At 35.6% G+C, this 24,315-nt stretch overlaps 1 protein-coding gene across 1 annotated transcript in view; it reads left to right on the forward strand.

The window, feature by feature from the left end:
• The window catches only part of RNF169 (ring finger protein 169), an 80,731-nt gene that overhangs the window by 25,004 nt on the left and 31,412 nt on the right, over positions 1-24,315 (forward strand). Inside the window, exon 2 of the mRNA XM_026010618.2 lies at positions 6,985-7,058. Within this exon, the coding sequence (XP_025866403.2) occupies positions 6,985-7,058 (74 nt within the window). The remainder of the gene's footprint in view (positions 1-6,984; positions 7,059-24,315) is intronic.

A 24,315-nucleotide genomic window follows, 5' to 3' on the forward strand; every position in this document is an offset into this window, starting at 1 on the left:
CATTCCCACCAGCAACAAATCTTTTGCTCCACATCTTCCCCAGCATTTGGTGTTATCAGTGTTTTGGATTTTGGCAATTCTAATAGATGTGGAATGGTATCTCGTTTTAATTTGTAATTCTTTAAATACGTATGCTATGGAGTATCCTTTTATGTGCTTATTTTGCAAGTATATAACTTTGGTGAGGTGTCAGTGTCTTTTGGCCATTTTAAAAAAATCACGTTGTTTTCTTACTTTTGAGTTTTAATAGTTCTTTCTATATTTTATTTTATTTTCTTACCCCCGCTTTCTTTTAGTAATCTCTACACCTAATGTGGGGCTCAAACTCATGACCCCAAGATCAAGAGTTGTATGCTCTACCAACTGAGCCAGCCAGGCATCTCTAGTTCTTTTTTTTTTTTCTTTTTTTCTTTTATTTATTCATGAGAGCCACAGAGAGAGGCAGAGACCTAGGCAGAGAGAGAAGCAGGCTCCATGCAGGGAGCCTGATGTGGGACTTGATCCCAGGACTCTGGGATCATCTGGGCCGAAGGCAGCCACTCAACCGCTGAGCCACCCAAGCGTCCCCTAGTTCTTTATATATTTTAAATAATAGTCTTCTATCAGCTATATCAATTGCAGATATCCAATCTGTGGTTTGCCTTCTCATTCTCTTGATATTGTCTTTTGCAGACAGAAAATTTTAATTTTAATGATGTACATGCATCATGTTTTTGATAGTGTATCTAAAAAGGCATCTCCATACCAAGGTCACCTGGGTTTTCTCCTGTTTCTCTGCAGTTAGTTAGCAGTAGTATTGCACGTGTTTCAACCACAATTTCATCTTTTGGAGATGAAGAATCTGACATGACCCTAGAGAGGCAGAACGAAAGAGAAAAGTCCCACATCAGCAGATAGCAACTATTTTATTCTAATGATTGTTTTTTCTTTATTAAAAAGCAGGGAATCTGAAAGGTTAATAATGTTTGATAAAATATCCTGTACAATTAATAATGTTGATTGTATGCATGTTCTTCAGCCAACTTTATAAAATATTGTAGAAGACTTTGATTTAAAAGGGGAGATTTTGGGGTGCCTGGGTGGCTCAGTTGGTTAAGCATCCGATTCGTGATTTCAGCTCAGGTCATGATCTCACAATAGTGAGATCAAGTCCCATCTTGGGCTCTGTACTGGGTATGGAGCCTGCTTAAGATTCTTTCTCTCTTTCTCTGGCCCCCCACCCCAGCTTGCACCCTCTCTCCCTCTAAAGAAAGAAAGGAAGGAAGGAAGGAAGGAAGGAAGGAAGGAAGAATAAAAGGGAAGATTTTCATATTTCTAGTCTTTTTTCTTTTTTAAAAGTTTTTGTTCGAGAAAGAGAGAGAGAGGCAGAGACAGGCAGAAGGAGAAGCAGGCTTCCTGCAAGGAACCTGACTTGGGATCCGGGATCCTGGGGTCACGCCCTGAGCCGAAGGCAGACGCCCAACCGCTGAGCCACCCAGCCGTCCCTCTAATCTTTTTCTATTCCAGTCTCAATAGTCCAAGTGGATTGAAACCCCATGTTTCATAAAACTTCAAAGAAATTGTTTTGATATTGTAGCTATTATAGCTTATAGCTATATGTTTAAAATCCTAGTAGCATTTTTACCCATCCTATTAAGACTTTAATAGAGAATTTCAGAATTTAGAGAAACTTATTGAGATCAGTTAAAATGAAATAAAAACATTGTTACTGAATCATTAACTTTAGAAGTTATCTAGTGTGTTGCTTATGTCTCAGGAAGAAACAGATCTAGATATTTTAATTTTGGTCGGTGGTGTGTGAATGTGTGTGTGTGTGTTAGGAAAGCTCCAAGACCACCCAATTATGATGATTTACTAGGAGTACTAGTAGGACACAGCATGTAGTCATACTCATGGCTATGATTTATAATAGTGAAAGGATACAAACCAAAATCAGCAAAGGGAAAAGGCAAATGGGATGAAGTTCAGGGGAAACCAGGTACAAGCTTTCAGAGCCCTCTCTCAGTTGAGTCATGCTGGAAGTGCTTAATTCCTCTAGCAATATGTTGTGACAACACATGTGAAATGTTGCTAACTAGGGGAAGCTCGTTAGAGTTTTTACTAGAAGTTGATGACAGGCACCCTCTGCCTAGCATGTGCCAAAATTCCAGACTCAGCAGCAAAGAAGGTAGTCAGCATAACTGGGTTGTTACTACAAACAGTTTAGGTGTAGTGAACTGTACTTAATCAGTTAGGGAGAGTGGGAACTCTCCTGAAATCCAAGTTCCTAGGCACCAGTGAGCCAAGGGCCAACCTTGTAATTAGGCCTTTTAAGATCAGCAGTTAGGCCTGCTATGTTACCTCTTTCTGAGTATGTGTATGTAACACTTAGCATGTAGTGTGCTTTTATTAAATGTTAGCTGTTTTTATTTATTATAGGAATTCTTCATTGATTACTACTACTTCTATTAATTGTGATCTTCTGCATTCCTAGGAGGTAGGTTGGCCAGTATTTTGATCTTCATTTGATAGATGAGACCTAGGCAAAGAGAAGCAATGACATTTCTAAATACTTAATTGACAGAGCAAGTATCAGAATCTAATATATTCTTTTTGCAAGTTTATAGGAAAAATATTTTTCTTTTGCCTTGTTGACATTTCTAGAGGGCATTAGTAAAATATAAAATAGGATTAAATATTTAAGTTAATGTCATGTTGGAACAAATTCACGTTTTATATTTAGCTATGTAATTTTTGAACTTTGGGGCACAATGTCATTTAATGTAGCACAGTTCTGTTGGGGCAAAAAGTGATCTTGACTCTTTAGCATTTTGTATTCTTAATGAATTAAATATCGTTAATCTTAACCTAAGATTAAGCTAATCTATATCAGTACTGATTTTGGTGAATGTGAATTGGTATTTTACCTCTACCCTACCCATTACCTTTTACTCTCAAATAAATTATGGCATAGTAAGATTTCAGTCACTATGCTGAGTTCCACTTGGCCTTATATATGAACTTTGAGATTTCTTTTTTTTTTTTTTTTTTTTTTAAATTTTTATTTATTTATGATAGTCACAGAGAGATAGAGAGAGGCAGAGACACAGGCAGAGGGAGAAGCAGGCTCCATGCACCGGGAGCCCGACGTGGGATTCGATCCTGGGTCTCCAGGATCGCGCCCTGGGCCAAAGGCAGGCGCCAAACCGCTGCGCCACCCAGGGATCCCAACTTTGAGATTTCTTAATGGGTATCCCAAAGTGAATTTAACTTTTCATGTAACATACCTATCAAAGCAATTGGATCATTATCTTTATTTCTTGTAAGTTGTACTTGCAAGTAAATCGGACCAAAACCACAATTATTCTCTCCCAACACCAGAGACAGTTTTATAGTTGTTAGATTCTCTTGTATGCCACTCTACTGGCTGAAATAGTTTATAGTATATTCACTCTCATTACACTCATTTGATACTCATAATGGTCTGTCATGCTAGGTGGTATTCTAATTTTACAGAAGAGGAAGTTGAGTGTGACTTATCCAAGATTTTGGAAACTTCTGAGTTGGAGATCAGGCTTTTAACTTTGTATTATTTATACAATATAATGAAGATGGTAAGCTCTTTGGATATTTTTGTTCTAAATGGTAGCAAGAACCATTTTACAGAAAACAAATTATCCCATGGTAAGTAAAAATTTTCATAGGGACATCTGAGTGTCTCAGTTGGTTAAGTGTCTGACTCTTGGTTTTGTCTTAGGTCATGATCTCATGGGCTGTTAGATTGACCGCCAATTTGAGCTCCCCACTTAGTGGGGGAGTCTGCTTGAAGATCCTCTCCTTCTGCCCCTTCACCCCCCTACCCCCACGTGTGTGGACGCATGCACAGTGTCTCTCAAATAAATCTTTAAAAAACCTTTTTTTCATAATTTCCCCAGGCCATCACTAAAATATTTTTAGTCCCTTACGTTAGTAAATTTATAAGCATGAATAAGATTATGCTCCTTATGTTGCTCCTCAAATGAAAATAAAGATTTAGAATTTTTAGTTTTTATTTTTTTAAATATTTTATTTATTTATTCATGAGAGAGAGAGGGAGAGAGAGAGGCAGAGACACAGGCAGAGGGAGAAGCAGGCTCCATGCAGGGAGCCTGACGTGGGACTGGATCCCGGGTCTCCAGGATCGTGCCCTGGGCCAAAGGCAGGCACTAAACTGCTGCGCCACCCAGGGATCCCCAAGATTTAGAATTTTTTTTTTTTTGATTTAGAATTTTTTAAAGTAGGTAGGAGAAGAATCTTAAACTTTGTACCAGAAGAAACCATGATATTTATATCTTGTCCTGAGGAAGATCTTTCCGAATATATAAAATATTGAAGCCATAAAAAAGGGAGTTTGATTAATATAACTGCATACAAACAATCACTGTGAGCAAAGTCAAGACAAATGATAAACTAGGAAAAGTATTGCTAGTCATGGAACATACGGCTAATTTTCCTTATAGAGAGCTTTAACAAATCAAGAAGAAAAAAGTTTATATAAGGAGTAAAGGAAATGCGCAGACCTTTCATATCAAAGTAAATGCAAATTACTCAGACATGAAAAGTACTTGATTTCACTTATAAAATATGTATGTAAGATACAGAATTTCACCTGTTAGATTGGCAAAACTAAAAAGTTTCGACATTCCTTGTGTTGGAAAAGCTAACAAGGAGATGGTACTGTCTTGCGTTGCTGGTTAGGACTTAAGTCAGTAGAGGCTACAGGAAGGAAGGACAGCTTTTTATTTTCTGTCAGAATTACAAAAGCACGTATGCACATACTCTTTGACACACTAATTCTGATTCCAGCAATTCAATCTATGAATATACTTGCAAAATGACATACATGCAAGATCATTCATGACAGCATTGTTTGAATAGTGTTTGGAGATTTAAACTCCCCTTGATACCTGCATTTTGGTCCTCCTCTTTATTACTTTGTCTTCTCTTTTTTTCTTAGAGGTTGGTTTGTGGCCATTTCACAGTTCTGTCTAAAGGATGGAATCAGCCAGGGTTTTTCATTTTAATCAGCAGAAATCTACTCTGACAGATTTAAGCAGAAAAAGAATTTACTGAGAAAGAATATTGGGTAATCCAGAATAATCAGCCAGGTAGCCAGAAAACTTGGCTTGGAAAACAACAGCTAGGATCCAAGAGCAAAGCCTGTATAATACGAATTCTTTGAAAGTTCTTCGTGACCCCCTGTAGTTTTAATTGTTCCTTGTTTATTTTAAGGAGTAAATATTCTATTTATTGGGTTCATACATATGTATAAGTGTATTAGTATAAAATTTGTTAGTCTTCTTTTTCAGTGTTTCTACCTTTTTACTACCTTTTGGTCTGCCTGGTCTGTTTTCAACTGTGGTGTCGAGATTTCTTGTATTGTTTTGGAATTCTTCATATCTCCTTATAATCTTATTAGTTTTTGCTGTGGTGTATGTTCATACAAGTTCATGATTATTATATCTTCTTGCTTGGGTTGCCTTTTTAATCATTATGTAATTTCCCTCTTTATTTCTATTAATGCTTTTCTCTTGGTTTTGCCATGTACAGTTTTATGGCCTTGGGCAAGTCATTATCGTCTCATTTTCTTATTGTAAAATGGGTATAATACCTATCTTATAAAGTTTCTGTGAAGATTCACTGAAAAAATATATATGAAGTATTTTACATGTGATAAGTTCTCCATAAGTGGACTGAAATTACTTTTTTGCCTTGAGGGTTTTCTTGTTCCTCTCTCTATTTCCTTCTCTATTAAAGCGTCAGATTTTAAATACTGTTTGCCTATAACTAGAAATGTGCTTAAGGGACATGATTAAAATACTCATTAGGACTTTTTTTTTAGTATATGTGCTGCCGAAGCGAGCACAGGACATTTTTTTTTTTTTGACATTTTTTTTTTATAAGTGAATGAAGGTGGTGGAACGTTTGCCTCCCACAGCGAGTCTAACAATTCTCTAGTACTTGTAGACTTAGTAAGTCTTAAAATTAATGCTGTATTTTGATCACTACATGTACATAGAGGTATATAGAAGTGTCATGTACTTTTAAGGAAGCAGAAGTCTGTACTTTACTCCTCCTTGTTGATAGCCTTTAGAACTTCTCTTTTATTCTTGTTCTTAATTTAGATTTTTATCATCTATTTATATTGCCAACATGTGTTATGTGCTTCTGTGGCCCTGGATATCTCAGATTTAAAAATATATAGAGATAAGGGGGAAAAACAATGTCAGCTGGGTAAACCGCATAGAAAGTCTAAAAATATATGGTATGTATCAATTGTAACTTGATAGTCAAGGGTTAGGAGAGCCAATGCTGGAGAAAGACAAAACTGGGATGAAGTTGTCATCCATCTTTGGAGAGTCTTGAATGAAGAGTTTTGACTTTGTTCCTGTAGGCCATTAAAAACCACGAGGCTTTTAAGGATAAAAAATCAGGTTACATACTGAAAATACTGACAGGTTGTATGCAGGGAAAATACTCTGCTGGCAATGTTGAAAAAGAAATAGAAAAATACAGCATTATGAGTAAAACTTCAGCTCATTTAAAATGTTACTTGGTAACATTGAACTAAGAACTTTAAATGTAGTTTTTTCTTAAGGTCCCTTAACATATTACTTTATCAGTGAGGCTTTTCCAGACCATTCTTTATAATTTTTTTCTTTCATCCTATATTTGTTTTCCTCCATAACACTTAGACTACCAGTTGTATTTTATGCACACACTTGTTTATTGTTTGTAAGATTGTAAACTCCATGAAAACAAGGGCTTTCTTTGTTCAGTGCTTCTCAGTGCTTAGAACTGTACCTCATTTATACCCTTTAATAAATATTTATTATGAATTTTCAAATTAAGATGACCACAGTTTTTTATGTAGTTTATAATGTGGGGACAGCAGTAGGACAAGGTTTTGGGTTCTTTCCTAGAAACTCCTGTTAAAAAAAGTGTTTTGTTTTCCCTTTCTTCCAGAGTTTATATTCAGAGCACCAATCAAATTAAGCAAGCCTGGGGAACTTCGTGAAGAATATGAAAGCCTGAGAAAGGTACAGTATATACATTATCACACACTCATTTTTTTAAAAAGTAAATTGAAAGGATGACATTAAAGAATACTTAATGGGAGCTTTTAAAATTTACGACGCATTGCCTTTCTCCCTACTACCTTATAGTATAGCTATAACGGAAGCAGAGTAAACCTTAACTAAGAACCCCTTTTTAGCTGTCCTTTCAAAGATGAAACTGTAGTTCACCTGGCCTGTCTCATACCTGCCACAGTAACTAGCCACCAAGAGACGTATCCTTGGCATATATTTATTTATTTAAATTTATTTTAGAAAGAGAGAACATAGCGCATATGCACACGCTAGTGTGGGGAGGGGCAGAGGGAGAAAATTTCAAGCACACTGCCTGCTGAGCCTGGAGCCTGGCACAAGGGGGTAAGAGGGGCAGGGCTCTAGTCCCAAGACCCATGAGATCATAACCTGACCTGAGCCGAAACTGAAAAGTCGGACCCTTAACCCACTGAACTACCTAAGTGCCCCTATTCTTGGCATTTAAGTGTTGGCTAAAAGGCAACATTTAAGCTCTCATAATAATAGCTTGTATTATTTTTCCTTATCTTGCAAGTTTCCTCTAATTACATGTAACTGGTATTCTCTTTTGTTGCTTTTACTCTGTTATGTAGTGCAGAAGAACTGTAACTTAGGACAGTAAAGGAGTAGTAAAATAACTTCCTAGGTAGAGAATGTTTACTACTGGGAAAGATTTTAGCTATGTCCACATCATCTTATTTTCAATGTTTTCAAGCTAATTGCGAATCATTTAGAGAATTAACATGTCAAAAAGGCTGATAATAAGTATAAGATTTGTATCATCCTTCTCCAGCCCTTTCCCTTCACCACCATATCTTATCCACCTTTGTAAATTATTCGATGCATGGATATTTAATATTTTATAAAGGCACGTAATCCACTAATCTGAATCAGACGTTATAAAACAAGCAATACAATAACATTATTGTGACACTTTATACTGAATGAACAAACAGTGTTTAAAAAGGTCATGTTAAAGAGAAAATAGAAACTTTATTTAATTACTATACATTCTTTGACTTTCTCTTTTATTTTTATTTTTTCTAAAATATTTATTTATTCATGAGAGTGTGTACACAGAGAAAGAGAGGCAGAGACACAAGCAGGCTCCTCACAGGGAGCCTGATGTGAGACTGGATACCGGTCTCCAGGGTCACACCTTGGGCTGAAGGCAGTACTAAACTGCCACCCGGGGCTGCCCCGACTTTCTCTTTTAAATAAGAGTGTCAGATGTTGACTTGGGTCCTCATACTCCTTTTGTATTCTATTGTGAGGGTTGTTTGGTTTTTAAATCACTTACAAAAGTTTTTTCTACATAGGAAGAAATTCTTTTTAGGGACCACATCAAAAAAACCACAGATTCCAAAAAAAAAAAAAAAAAAAGCACAGATTCCTCTTGAATAAAATTCTAGAATCTGCAGATATTTAATTCTGATAAACCTTTTTACAAACTTGGAGAATATGGAAATTTTAAAGCTATCAGCTTGAAGATAAAGTAAGGAATTGGAGGTAGAAAAAGGAGGTAAAACAATGCATTGTAAGAGTAGAAGTTTTTATAAGCTTTGGGAGAGAGAAAGAAACCTTGGGGAACTGTACTTTTACTCCTTTTAGGAGGAAGGGATAGAAAAGTGGTTTAAAAGGGACCAATGCAGGGCAGCCTAGGTGGCTCAGCAGTTTAGCGCGACCTTCAGCCCAGAGCCTGATCCTGGAGACCCGGGATCGAGTCCCACATCTCTCTCTCTCTCTGTGTCTCTCATGAGTAAATGAAATCTTAAAAAATAAATAAATAAATAAATAAATAAAAGGGACCAATGGCAGAATGATGTTAAGCAAAGCTAGGACAGTCTCACCTTATATAAACTGGATTGGGTTTGAAAAACATTCACTTGTGTCATTTGAGTTAAATAAGTGACATGTATGGCTCCCTCCTCCCAACTCCCAAGTACCCAAGTTGCTGGCATCCATTGTACACCTGGAAAATGGAAATTCATGTCATAAAATCAAAAGGCACTAATACGGTATATCTATACAGTATAATAATATTAAACAGTAAAATAGAATGAACTACTGGTACATGCCACCACTTGGATGAACCTCAAAAAGATGCTAAATGAAAAGAATGAGGTACAAGGGACCACACATTGTATAATTCCATTTATAGGGGATGTCCAGAATAGACAAATGTGATGGAGACAGACTGGAGATTAATGGTTGGTTGAAGTAGGGGGTGGAAATGGGGGTTAACAATATATGGGCATGAGTGATTTAATTGCAGTAGTGAAGATTTTTAAAACTCATTTATGGTGTATTCCACAGCTTGGTAAATTTACTAAAAGTCCCTGAATTATACACTTGAGGTGAATGAATTATATAACATGTAAAATATGCCTCGATAAAGTTGTAAAGAAAAATTAAAAGACACTAGACACTTGGATGGAGAACTTGATAGAGAAAAAGGTGTCTCTTAGAGTACATATATTCTAAAACAAAACAAAGTAAATATATAATTATTTGCTGAATATCTAGGGAAGGAATATCCTTAGAAGTTTCTACTCAGCAGGGGATGGTAAGTGGAAATTAGTTTTATACAACTTATCATTACTATTTTGATGCATAACATGCTACTAATACACTTTTTGTTTGGTATATTTTATTTTGTTTAAGTGACAGAAAAACTTTTATGAGGGCTACAAAAATTTAATAAGAAATTTTATTCTTCTAATTATAGTACTCTTCAAAGATTTACTTAGTAGTCATAGATCTTCTTACCTATGGCTAGTGTTATGAATTTCTAAATTTTATGATTCTATGTGTGGATTTATATTTCTGAATATGTTTAAAGGTTTCTTCTTAAAAAAAAAAAAATAAAGGTTTCTTCTTGCCACATGCCATAGGTAATTTTGTTTTCTTGATAAGAAAAACAATGCATGAATATGCAGAACAAAATGTAAAAGTCCCTCTTTTCCTTATTTCTCATGCTCTTTACCATAGTTAACTATGTAGTGAAACTAACTAGTTTCAGCAGTTTAGTGTATATTAGGTCCTTTATATACCTATACACGCATGTGTGTACGCACACACACACACGTGCATGCTTTAGTCTTTTCAGTATAAATGAGATCACAATGTATATTCATTTATTCATCAGATATTTTTTGTGTCCTTAACTGTGTGCCAGGCATTGGGGATATGGTGCTGAAGAAGACACCCAAGTTCCTTGCCCAGGGAGATTCCATTCTAGTGCAGAAGATGTTAAATAAGCAAACATATATGTAATATATATTAATAAAGTAGGATCATAAGAGTTACAGGGTAATGGAGAGGGAACTTGAGGAGACACAAAAAGACTGTTTTAGATAGAGTAATTAAGAAGGTCTCTCAGAGAAGATAACGTTTGAGTTGCTACCTGGAAGAAGTGAAGTAGCAAGCCAAATGAAGGTATGAGGAAAGAGTTTTCCAGGGAGAGGAGCAAAATGCAAAGATTCTGGGACAGAAACAAGTTTGGCTTGTTCAAGAACAGTGTGGCTGGAGCTGGTGTGTGCAAGTGGTGGGTAGAAGGATGGTATGGGGATTTGGTAGGACATGAGCTGGGAGAAATAGAAGGGTGAGATCAAAGAAGGCCTAGTTGACCTGTTAAGGAACCTAAATTTGAGTGTGATATGAAGCCAGTAATACGATCTGACTCATACTTTTAAAAGGTCTCTGGTTGCTGTGTAGGGAGAAACAGTAATGGGCCTAGGAGTTAGGAATTGTATTTACTGTGGATAAGAGAGACCCAAAAATAACAACCCAAACAAATTAGTTTTTTTTTTTTACATTTTTAAATTTAAATTCAATTTGCCAACATATAGGGTAACACCCAGTGCTCATCCCATCAAGTACCCTCCTCAGTTACCCCATTCCCCCACCAAACAAATTTATTTTTCTCAAATAACAAAAACCAGATGTAAAGCTGATACATACAGCAGCTTCATGACATCAGGAAGTCAAGTTCCTTTTTGTCTTTCTATTTAGACCTCTTCAACTATGCCTATTTACTTGTACTGTGAGTTGGCTGATCCTTCTCTAGAATCATATCTAGACAGAAAGTAGAAGAAGAAAGACATGTATCAGCTGAATGGAGTTTTTTTAAAGAGCTTTCCCCAAAGTCCCACCCAGTGATTTCACATGTGCTTCATAGTTCACTGTCATAGACTATCTCTAGCTGCCAGGAAGTCTGGGAAGCAGAGTGTTTTAGCTGGTTACTAACTTCCCAAGTAAAATCTGGGTTCTCTTGGAAAGAAAGGAAAAAATGGATAATGGGTAGGTAGCTAGAAGTCTGGTGACTCATGGGACAAGAATGGAAATAAGACCAATTAGGGCACTTTGGGATTAAGCAGTGTGTTGGGTTTAAGCAGGGTTAGGTGTTGCTAGAAGTATGACAGAGTGAGTGATACAGTGGACTGGAAAAAGTATACAAAGGAGATGCCTGGGTGGCTCCGTGGTTGAGCATCTGCCTTTGGTTCAGGTCCCCGGGTCCTGGAATTGAGTCCCACATCGGCTCCGCGCCCTCCCACAGGGAGCCTGCTTCTCCCTCTGCCTATGTCTCTGCCTCTCTCTCTGTGTCTCTCATGAATAAATAAAATCTTAAAAAAAAATATATATACAAGGAAGTTGTTTAGTTTTGGACCATGGTTTTAGAGGAGGTAATTTAAGGAGGGAATTGAGGTGATGGACACAATGGACAGTGATAGTGTGGTAAGGTCAGTGGATTGAGGTTTTGATGGTGATAGAATTGTAAAAGTAGGGTCACTAGCATATAAGTGAAGCTGGAAAGCTGGGAAGTGGTGGTCTAAATGTGAGAGGCTTAAAAGTGAGACTGGGAGGTAGTTTAGTTACTGGATGGGAAGAGGTTTACAGTATGATCAGGGAGTAGACAACTGAAGTAGGAAAAGACTTCTTTAGGAGGAAGTAAAGGAACTGAGAGAGTATACTAATGTTGAAATCTTCAGGAATGATCAATAGCGTAGTTGGAGAGAAACGTAGGTGCTAAGTTTTTCTGTGAATAAGGGGAATTGACAAAGAGGTGACTACCACAAAGAGGAGTTGTGGGTGTTAAGTCTGATGGTAAATACTTCAGAGAAGCTCGGATTTTTGAGGAGTAATATGATCTATTCTGTAATTTGCTCTTTTTTTTTTTTTTTTTTACTAACAATATATGGTGTGTGTGTGTGTGTGTGTGTGTGTGTGTGTGTGTGTGTTGTGGGAGGTAAGACTTTCATACAGATATTTTTTCATCCTGATTGATATTTCATAGTATGGATGAGACATAATTCACTTAACTATTCCATTATCATTAGTCATTTAAGTTTTTTCTAATTTCTACCAGTTTTAAAGAGATGCTGTACTGAATACACTTGAACATATGTGAGCAAATACTTCCTTTAGGTAGATTCCTAGAAGTGAAAGTTCAAGGTCAAATGGTATGTACACTTTGTATTTTGGTGGATATTAGCAAATTGCCTTTTAAAAAGACCTTTTCAACTTATTTTGTCACCAACAGTGAAAAAGAGTCCCCTTTCTTTAAATCCTTCCCAAACTTCTATCATTTCTAGTATTTTGCTCATCCGCCAGGTAAAAATAATATCTTTGTTTTTTAAAAAATCTTTTTCTTTTAAGATTTTATTCATTTATTCATGAGAGACACACACATAGAGAGGCAGAGATACAGGCAGAGGGAGAAGCAGGCTCCATGCAGGAAGCCTGATGTGGGACTTGATTCCCAGACCCTGGGATCATGCCAAGCCAAAAGCAGACACTCAACCACTGCTGAGCCACCCAGGCATCGTAATATCTCTTTGTTTTAATTTATATTTCCCTGATTACTAGCTAGGATGAGCATCTTATACTTGCTGGTCATTTATACGTTTTCTGTGCATTGCTTATTTACAGTCTTTTTTTTTTTTTTAAGGTTTTATTTATCTGAGAGGAAGAGCAAGAGAGTGAGTGCACAAGCAGGGGAGAGGCAGAAGGAGAGGGAGAGCAGACTTCCTGCTGAGCAGGGAGCCTGGCCCGGGGCTCTATCTCAATGGACCCTGGGTTCATGACCTGAGCTGGAGGCAGACACTTAACCCACTGAGCCACCCAGGTGCCCCTGTTTATAATCTTTGTGAAAACCGCTTCCATCTTTTGAACATTTGTAAACTTGACTACAAATGGCATATTTTTTTCCCCTGTGCTTTTGTAGAGTATTCTATTGAAAAAAGTTTCTGACTTCTGTTTATTTATTGAAGAAGGTGGGGCTAAGCACAAAGGAGAGGGACAAGCAGACTGTGCTGAGCCAGAGCCTGACATAGGACTCAATCCCACAACTCAATCCCACAACCCAATCCCACAAATCATGACCTGAGCCAAAATCAAGAGGTGAACTATTAACTGACTGAGCCACCCAGGCACCTCTTGACTTCTTTCCCTGACATTTTATGGGGTTTTTAAGTGGAAGGAGAAAATTAGCATGTGCTCAGTGTCTTCTAGCTTGTTACATTATTTGAAGAAATAATTTTGTTGTATTCACTATTGAGTATAAATGTATGGATATATATATTCTTGTTATATTCTTGTCTAGAGTGAATGTTGAAATAAAAAATAATTTTAGCAAGCAATTATTTCAATATTATCTTTTTATGTTTCTATTTTATATGAGATTATTAGTCACTTTTGTCTTTTGAAAAAATTGATTCATCTCTGAGTTCTTTTTATTGGTTGGATTAATCTTATTTTGTACGCCATTATTTTTTCTGCTTATATAGTTTGTTAGATGCTTAGTTTTGACCACATGGTTAAATAGTTGCTTTATGTTAGAGTTAGGAAACATATAATCCTCATGCTCTTGTTTGTCTTCTTTGAAGCATTGGACTCTGAAAGGTTGAAAGTAGAGGAAAAAAATAGCCTCTACTTGTAGACTGCTTATCTCCCTGGTTTCTGTAGTGGGAAAGATGAACTGCTTTTGATAATTCTGTGGGTCACATGAGTGGTTTAGACTTTCTCTGAATTGGTTTACTGACCTATCCATTTTCTTTTTTCTCCTGCTCTACTGGTTCGTTTTTGAGGAGTATTTTCTCCCCATTGCTGGCTGAATTATTCAAGTAGTAAGCATGCAGTTCTTAGTCCTTAGCCAGAGCACAGGGTAATCAGATATGGTCAATGGGTTACTGGAGTGAATAATGTCTCCATAAGGCAGATGCTAACTTTTGTGAAGAAATTTTTTAAAGGTAAGTAAACTTTGAGGACCTAATTGTTTTTGAAAGGATGTATCTTTAAAGTCTCTTTTATTATCTTTATGCCATGAACTTAAAATATAATGCACTTAGTTAAAACTAGAACATTTCACGGGGCACCTGGGTGGCGCAGTTGGTTAAGTATCTGCTTTTGGCTCAGGTCATGATCCCAGGGTCCTGGGATCAAGCCCCATGTTGGGCTTTCCTGCTCATTGAGGAGCCTGCTTCTCCCTCTGTCCCTCCTCCCTGCTCATGCTTTCTTTCTCTCTCTCTCAAATAAATAAATTAAATCTTAAAAAAAAAAAAAAACTAGAACATTTCATTTAAATCTATTTGGCTATGCATTGCATCATGAGCTAAATGTTGGACTGGCCTTATCCCTCCCCCTTTGAAAATCTACTTATTTTTAAAGCTTATATTTAAAAGTTTGATATATATTCTGTTACACTGCAGAAGCAACAGACTGTTCTTTAAAAATTTTTTTCCTATTAGATTGTAAAGTCTTTCAAGATGGATCTGTTTGTTTAGTTTAACTCTCTACTGCATGTAAGATACAGTCATCCCTGCTGATGTCTGGGGTATATGTTCCATGACCCCCAGTGGATGCCTGAAACTGTGGATGGTACCAAATTCTGTATATAGTGCGGGTTTTTTTTCCCTGCACATACATACTTATGATAAAGCTTAATTTATAAATCAGGCACAGTAAGAGATTAACAATGATAACTAATAATAAAATAGAACAATTTTAACAGTATACTATAACAAAAGTTCTGTGAACGTGGTCTCTTAAAATATCTCATTGTACTGTACTCTTCCTTTTCGTGATAATGTGAAATGATAAAATACCTATGTGATGAGATGAAGTCAGGTCAGTAGGCACGGTGATGTAGCGTTAGGCTACTATTGATCTGATGATATATTAGAAGGAGGATCATTTACTTCCAGACTGAAACTGCAGAAAGAGAAATCATGGATGGGAAGGGAGTAGAGGCAGTTTGTAGTATCTTGGATATAGGTTTTCATTGAATGCTGATTGAATTGATTGGTTGGTCATTTAGTTTCAGAGCTCCTCCTTTTAAGATAAATGACTTGCATAGGGATGTATAGCTGGCTTACAATAGAGCTAGATATGTTTTAAGATTTCTAGTGTTCTTTTTCTCCAATATTTGTTCTTTTTTTCTTATTCCTCTGAAATATTACTGTGTAATCTTTGAGGAAATGCCTGCTTTTGGCAGGTGCTGATGTGCCTATTTCTAGAGCCATAAAACAAATATGATATCTCATAGTACATCTTTAAGAGAAGGTAAGCTATATGGTACTAAGAAGGAAAAACTCTCAAAACAATAAATTGTCATTTTGACTGCCTGAGGGAAGAACAATTAGCTGTTGCTGAAAATCTAAAAATGTTAAACCTGGTTGTTTTCTTCTTTTGCCATTTGCAACTATTCAGACAAGGTTGGGAGCAACTTTATCAACTTACGGCTTTTCAAAGAAAATAACCTTTGGGAAATTCAACGCCTAATCAAATGTAATTATAATAGTAGGCTATTAAGTGATTTCTGCAATGTGCTATCTTTCCTTGTCTCTTTGATTTGTGAGGAGAGAGGATCAGTAAGTAGTTATAAGATTATTGTATTAGTATAATAGTTATCATGTTTTAGAGAATAGTTTAAAATCATTTCAGTGCTACTTATGAAAGCCAAACTAGGGAATTTTATAGAACAGTTGCAACTCTTGTTACAAAACTCTTAAAAAAAAAAACATTTTATTTTGTAAAAATATCTGATTAGTGAAGCTTTTAAAAAATTTAAAAAAATTTCCTGCTTATAAAAGTGAGCAGAATTGTAAAAAGGGAAGAAGTTCAGGTAATGAAAAGATTTAAAGAAGAAAGGGAAGATTACCAGTAATCCTGCCATCTAATAATCACATTAAATGTTTAAGCTTAAGATTTTTCACAAAATAATTTGGAATTGCACTATACAAGCCATTTTTACTGTTTGTTTTATTCAGCATATCATGTGAAACTTTCCATATCAATAAATTTAAATTTATGCCAATATTTTTTTAAGATTTTATTTATTTATTTGACAGAGAGAGAGAGCACACAAGCAGGGAGAGCAGCAGGCAGAGGGAGAGGGAGAAGCAGGCTCCCAGCTGAGCAGGGAACCCACTGCTCGATCCCAGGACTCTGGGATCATGACCAGAGCCGAAGGGAGATGCTTAACCGACTGAGCCAACCAGGTGCCCCTTCGTTAACGTTTTTAATGATTATATAGAAAGAGAGAAAATATCTCTATAATATATCACATGCATGCCGATATTTTCCTTAAAGCCAAAACCATTCAAGAATGAGAAAGAACTTTTAAAAATGATATTAAAAAGATTCCACAATTTTGGAAAAATTTCCCTGATTTTTAAAATTTCTCATCTCTTGCTGAATTGTCTGAAGATTCACAGGTAATCTGCTTTCAGTGGAATTGCAAGCTTGGTTATATTTTTCTGGATACAAATGGGAGTTTAAAGTCTCATTTGCTGCTTCTTACATCTAAGACTCATTTTTTTTGTTTATCTTAAACTGAAAAAAAAATGCATGTGTTCTAAAGGTCACAATAAAGATGTGTGGATATTTTACACTATGCTGAACGACATTATTTTATAATGAGTAAGAGCTAGCTGAGTTCAGATTTTGGCTCTGCATGTGAATTTGGGCAAGTTTCTTAGTCTCTCTATGTTTTAGTTCTTCATCTGTAAAATAGACATCATAGTACCTAGCTTATAGGGTTATTGTGAAATAGTGCCTGGCACATCCATGTATAAGGATAATTATTATTTAAAATTTGAAATTCTGAAAAATCTAGCACAAAGTAACCACCTCCCCCCCATTGCTGCCATTTGTTTGTTTATTTGAGTAAGCAGTAACTGACTCTCAAAAAGTCAGTTGGAAGCCGGAAAATTAGTGGTATGAACCAAATGAATTGAAATTTTCTTGAACTTTGGACAGTGAAGAAGGCCTGTCTTTGCCTTTTCATAATTGATGACTTAGAGATCTTTCTTTCTGCTTCTCATATGTGAGTTCCCTCCTGTTCATTTAGTCTCTTAGCTTGGCAACTAAACATATGACTTTTAGATTATCTGCTGGTTCAATTTATGTGTAAACTTAAATGCCTGCAATTAATTTTATATGCATTTCTGCATAATGTGTGTAATTTAAAACCTATATTGAAGTAATTTTAAACACCATATTACATAAAGGAATAAATTTGTAAAATATTCTCTTGGCATAAATATTTATATGTGCCTAGTTCTAAACATAATATTTAAATTGAAAGGTATTTGAGAATTAAAGTGAAGGGAGAACAGTATCATCAATATATATCTTTAAAATTTAGTAAGAATCACAAGAGCAAATCAATTGCTTTGGTGTTATTTATGAGATTGCTCAAGTAAAAATCAGGGCTTCAGCCTTGTATGCAGGAGATCATTTGCTATGATTCGGGATGCTGTGAAATGGAAACTGCAGGTAGTCCTAGTTTACCCAAAACTGTGTGGGGGGCAGCCCCGGTGGCGCAGTGGTTTGGCGCCGCCTGCAGGTGTGTGATCCTGGAGACCTGGGATTGAGTCCCACATCGGGCTCCCTGCGTGGAGCCTGCTTCTCCCTCTGTCTGTGTCTCTGCCCCTCTCTCTCTGTGTCTATGAATAAATAAATATAATCTTAAAAAAAAAAGAAAGCTCTGTGTGTGTGTGTGTGTATGTGTGTATGGCAGCATCAGCAATAATCACCAGTTAGACCCTTTAGAAGTGGTAACTCTTAGTATCAAATGGGAGTCTAGGAACCAGCTAGAAGATACAAAGCATTGGCTGCTCTAGATACCAAAGTACATTAAAATGTTCTGACACTATTTCATCATGCTTGAAGTAATGGTTCTCAAGCAGCGGTATTATACTCCTGCTTTATCAGTTTGTATTTCTTTCATAACCTCCGTAAGAATTTAAAATATTTTTAACCTACTATTATAGAATAAGCCCTAGACATGAACAAAAATGTGTTCAACCCATTTATTGAGGTGGTGATATTTAGTGGGTACAACTTTATGGGCTATAGTGTATGACTTGTTAGATTGTTAAAAATATGTTGAAAATAAAGATTCCCATTACCACCTTTGTGAATGTCTTTGGGGTCTTGGGCCCTAGTTTGAGACCCTTTGGCCCAGAGATAATTAAAGAATGTAGAAAATGAGTTAAATGTGTGTAACTCATATAATTTGCTGAATGTTTTTGTATATCATCCATTATCATATTTTATAGCAAAAATTTGTTGTCAGATGTTGGTAGGAGGCAGGTGAATGAAATACCAAGAAACTGTATTGCCCTACAACTGCCACAAACTATTTCTATAGTCTATCATTGGTCAGTGGACTATTGTACCATTTAGATAAGAAAACGAAGAAATTATGGATGAATGAGCTTCTTCTCTTTTAAGTGCCATCAGGCAGCACTCCTCCCACCAGCCCTGTGTTGATGTCAAGTTCATTGGTTAACTTTTGTTGTTGGAATTGAGAGAAGCTCCCCCAAAGCATGGGGGCCAGTATGGTCACCATAACAATACAGTTTGTATCATAGAGAATATTTATTGGAAGGACCTTTTAAAAATTGTTTAGCCCAACCTTATTATTCACCTCAATTGCATTCTACTAGAATGTAAGCCCAATGCAAAAAACTTTGTCGTTTTTGATCAGGGCTATGTCCTCCAGGATAAAAATATGCCTGACACATAGACTTTAGTGCTCTGTAATTATTTGTGCAACTGAACTTTCTGAACACAGATCCTAGTCTAGAACTCTAGCAGGAGAGGGGAAATCAAGGATGAATAGGACACAGTTCCATGATCCCCTTCAAAAGAAGCTCCTGGTGTCTGAGGGCGAAGAGATTTGAAAACAAGTAACTTGATGCAAGTAATTTATTTTAAAAATCCATGATAGAAGTACTTTCTGGATGTTATGAAATATACTTGAAAATATTTCATTTGAAACAGTGTGATACATATAGGTGTTTTATTTTCATCTCTAAGCTTGGCTCGTTAACATTTGAAGTACTCATAGGAAATACACACTTTGGAGTGGTTATGTAGTACTCAAAAGACTTAATCAGAACCTTCACTTCATAGGCTCTGATATGCCCTTCTGTTATTTCTATAATCATCCAGCACCTGAGGCTTGTTAACTACATAACAGATGTTAGAAATGATTTCTAAATTTTTAATTTTTGTCATATTAAACAAATATAAAAATGGAAAGAACAATAAAATGAATGCCCATATACTGAATACCTAGATTCTACAATTTTGAAGTTAATGAATTTTTCATGGTGAAATGAGTATTGTTCAAGACATATGAGTTAGCTACAAATATTGTACAGGCATTTTTGCCCTTGCATGAGTAGGGTTTAAGAATCTAATGAGCTCAGTAGCCCGTTCCATTTATGGAATATTGCCCCGCGGCTAGGAATTTTGTTTGGCTCTGTGTTTAGCTGTTAGTGGAAAATTCATTTACCTGATTCTGACCAGAAGATCAGTTGAGTCCTGCTACTAGAATATTGCCTTGACTGAACCTGTCATTGCAAGACATTTATTGTAGTATCTAAGAGGGTAGAAAGCTAGCTGGAACTTCATGATACTTACAGAATAGATTATATGGCACTTAAAGTTTTTAAATGCTATAAAATATATGTAACATAAAATTTGTCATTTTAACCATTTTAAAGTGTACACTTCAGTATCCTTAAGTATATTCACAGTGCAACCATCAGTGCTATCTTTTTCTAAAATTTTTTCATTACTCCAAACACAAACTCTACCCATTAATCAATAGCTTCCCATTTCTCCATCCCCCTAACCCCTGGTAACCTCTAACCTGGCTTCCTATTTCTTTAGGTTTGCCTATTCTAGTTATGTAAATGGAATCACAAAATATTTATCCTTTTGGTCTGGCTTATCTCACATAGCATAATGTTTTTAAGAGCTTGTCTACACTGTTGTATGTTTTAGTACTTCATTTCTTCTTACCCTAGGGGCTGAGTAATATGCCATTGTATGGACATATCACATCTTATTTATCCATTCATCTCTTGAACACTTGGGTTGGTCTCACTTTTTTGGCAGTTGCGAATAATGCTGCAATAACAGTACAAGTATTTGTTTTTGAGTTTTTGTTTTCAGGTTTTTTTTTTTTTTTTTGGTATATACCTAGGAGTAGCATTACTGGGTCATATAGATAATTGTATGTTTAATTTTTTGAGAAATTGTCAGATTTTTCCACAGCAGCTGCACCATTTTACATTCCTAACAGCAATGTTTGAGAGCTCCAATTTCTCCAACTTCTTGTTGGCACTTGTTATTTTCTTTTTTCTTTAAAAATGTTTTTATGATTGTCATTCTAATAGATATCCCATAATGATTTTGATTTGCATTTCCCTAATGAGTAATGATGTTGGGCACCTTGTCTTGTGCTTATTGATAATCTCTTCTTTGGAGAAATATCTATTCAAGTCCTTTGCTTAATTTTGAATTGGGTTATCTTTTTGTTGACTTGTAGGAGCTCTTTATGTATTTTGATATTAAATCCTTATCAGTTATATGACTTGCAAATATTTTCTCCCACTCTGTAGGTTGTCTTTTTACTTTATTGATAATGTCCTTTGTACAAAGTTTTTAATTTGGATGGAGTCCAGTATATCTCTTTTTTCTGTTTGGCTTTTTACTCAGCATAATTATGTTGAGATGTGTTCACTTTGTTGCATGTATCAATGCAGTACTACTTGGCAATATTTTTTTATTGCCAAGTAGTATTTCATTGTAGAAATATGTCACAATCTGTTTACCTTCCATGCCATTGATAGACATTTGGGTTATTTCCAGTTCTTGGCCATTGCAAATAAAGCTGCTATGAACATTCATGTATGCCATTGTATAGATATTTCTTTTTCTCTTAGGTAAGTATTTAGATGTAAAATGGCTGGATCATATGGTGGATGTGTGTTTTGGTTTTTTAAAAACTGCCAAACTTTTCCAAAGTGGCTTTACTATTTTAGTTCCTGCCAATAGTGTATGAAAGTTCTGGTTTCCCTTGATCTTCACCAACATTTGATATGGTTAGTCTTTTTAATTTTAGCAATTCTAATTGGTGTGTAGTGGTATCTCATTGTGGTTTTAAAATTTGCATTTCCCTAACAACTAATGATGTTGAACATCTTTTCATGTGTTTAGCTGCTTTCTATATGTTTTTTTTTTTTTTTTGGTTTAATGTCTGTTCAGATCTTTTGCCTTGTTTTTAACGTTGGTCATGTACTTCTTGCTGTTGAATTTTAAGTGATCTTTGTATATTCTAAAAGCAAATCTTTTATCAGATATATGCTTTGCACATGTTTTTCTCCTAGGCTGTGTCAGTGTTTTCATTCTCTTAGAGTCTCTTGAAGAGCAGGAGCTTTTAACTTTCATAAAAGACAGTTTATAAGTTTTCTTTCTTTGTAGATTGTACTTTGGTATTATATTTAAGAATTTTTTGGCCAGCCCAAGTTCACAGAGATTTTCTCCTATGTTTTCTCCAGGAAGTTTCACAGTTTTAGGCTTTACGTTTAGGTCTATGATCCATTTCAAGTGAATTTTTATACGTATTGTGAGTATAGACCCAAGCTCCTTTTTGTGCATATGGATATTAAGTTCCAGTTCTGTCTGTTGAAAAAACTATCCTTTCTCCTCCGGATTGCCTTTGCACCTTTGTCAAAAATCAGTTTTCTCTATATTTGTTGATTTACTTCTAAACTCAATTTTCAATCTCTACCATTGATAATTTTTTACCAATACCATGCTGTTTTGATTGATTATTGTAGCTTTATAACAAGTCTTGAAATCTAACAGTGTTAATTCTCCAGATTGTTCTTTTTCAAAGTTATTTTGGCTATTCTTCCTTCTCTATATATGCATCTGAATTTTAGTATCAGCCTGTCAATTCCTACAAAAAAAGCCTTCTGGGATTTTGATTGGGATTGCATTGAATCTATAGATCAATTTGGGGGGAATTGGCATCTCAATAATATTGAGTCTTCAGATCCATTAACATGATATATCCTGTTTTTTTTTAGATCTTCTTTAATTTCTGTCAACAATGCTTGTGGTTTTCAGTTTCCACATCTTTTGTCAGATTTATCTTAAGTATTTCACATTTTTATGTTATCTTAAATGATATTTTAAAATTTTCATTTTTGATTGTTCATGCGAGTAAATGAAAATATAATTAATTTTTATATTTTGCTATTCTACCCTATAATCTTGCTAAAATTCATTTAGTAGTTCCGGTAGTTTTTTTGTAGATTCTAGTGGGTGTTCTACATGGAGGATTATGTTGTTTGTGAATAATGAATGCTATTACTGGAGGCCATTACAAATAAAGCAATTACAATTATAGCTTTCAAGGATTGCTATAAGGCTAGTCATTAAGGCAATATAGTATTGGCCTAAGGAAAAGACATATAGACCAGTGGAATAGAATAGAATATAGTCCTGGAATAAACCCACTCATATATAGTCAACTGATGTTCATAAAGGCACAAAAGTAATTCAGTGGCAAAAGAATGGCCTTTTCATCAGTGGTGCTGGAACACATTGAGTATCCTGTGAATCTATAAAAGTGAATCTTGATCTCTATACAGTATATAGAAAATTAGTTCAAAACAGGTCATAGACTAAATTTAAAAGCTAAAACTATGCAGAAGAAAACATAGAAGAAAAATAATTTTTGACCTTAGGGTAGGCAAAGATCTTCTAGACAGGAACACAAAAAATCCTAATCACAGAAGAAAAAATTGGTACATTGGACTTTATCAGAGTTAAAATTTTTCACTTATTAATTAGGGAAATAAACAGCCAAAACAAGTGTGAGAAAACAGTCTCAAAATGTGTCTCTAACAATGGACTTATGTCCAGAATTTGTAAAGAACTCTTGCACCTACCAAGTAATAAGGTAAAAAAAAAAAAAAAAAAAAAAAAAGAGTGAAAAGTTTGACTAGACAGTTCACAAAAGAAGATATACTTCTAAGCACATGAAAAAATGCTCAACATAATTAGCTAGCAGGGAAATTGTTATTAAGGCCACAATGGGATAGCCCCTAAATCCTCTAGGATGGCTAAAATTAAAAGGCTAACAATCCAAGAGTGAGAATAAATATGAGACTGTGAATCAGCTAAAACTCTCATGCATTGCCAGTGGGAGTATAAAATTGTATGACCATGATGGGAAACATTTTGACAATTGCTTTATAATTTTAAACATATACTTACTATATGACCCAGCAATTCCACTTGTAGCTGTTTAGCCAAGCAAAATAAAACATCTGTCCACAAAAAGACATAAATGTTTTTAGCAGCTTTATTCATAATATCCCCAAACTAAATACAGCACAAATGTCCAACTCTTGAGTGGATAAACAAATTTTGGTGCCCCCTTCACTTCAAAACTAGTGAAGGGGACACCTGAGTGGCTCAGTTGGTTACATGGCTGACTTTGGCTCAGGTCATGATATCAGCATCAGGTTCCTGGTATTGAGCCCTCGAGGCAGGCTCCCTGCTCAGCAGGGAGTCTTATCATTCCTCTGCTCTCCACCACACTTGTGCACGCTCACGCACTCTCTGTCTCAAATAAATAAATAACATCTTAAAAAAAAAAAACCAAAACTAGTGAAAACATGTTATCTTCAGGAAAAAATTACCTGGGATTTCTTGGTAGTGTGACTGGGTATGAGATGAATGTACAGAAGTCAATAGTTTTTCTCTAATAATTAGCATCTAAGAATGAAAGCAGTAAAAATCATTCCACTTATAATAGTGGGCAGCTTCACTTTGGTGCAGCCTGAGATCTTATTTAGCTCCTACTGCCTGCCTCTTGCTGTTAGCATTAGGG

This window comes from Vulpes vulpes, chromosome 11, assembly GCF_048418805.1.
Source record: "Vulpes vulpes isolate BD-2025 chromosome 11, VulVul3, whole genome shotgun sequence".
NCBI lineage: Eukaryota > Metazoa > Chordata > Mammalia > Carnivora > Canidae > Vulpes > Vulpes vulpes.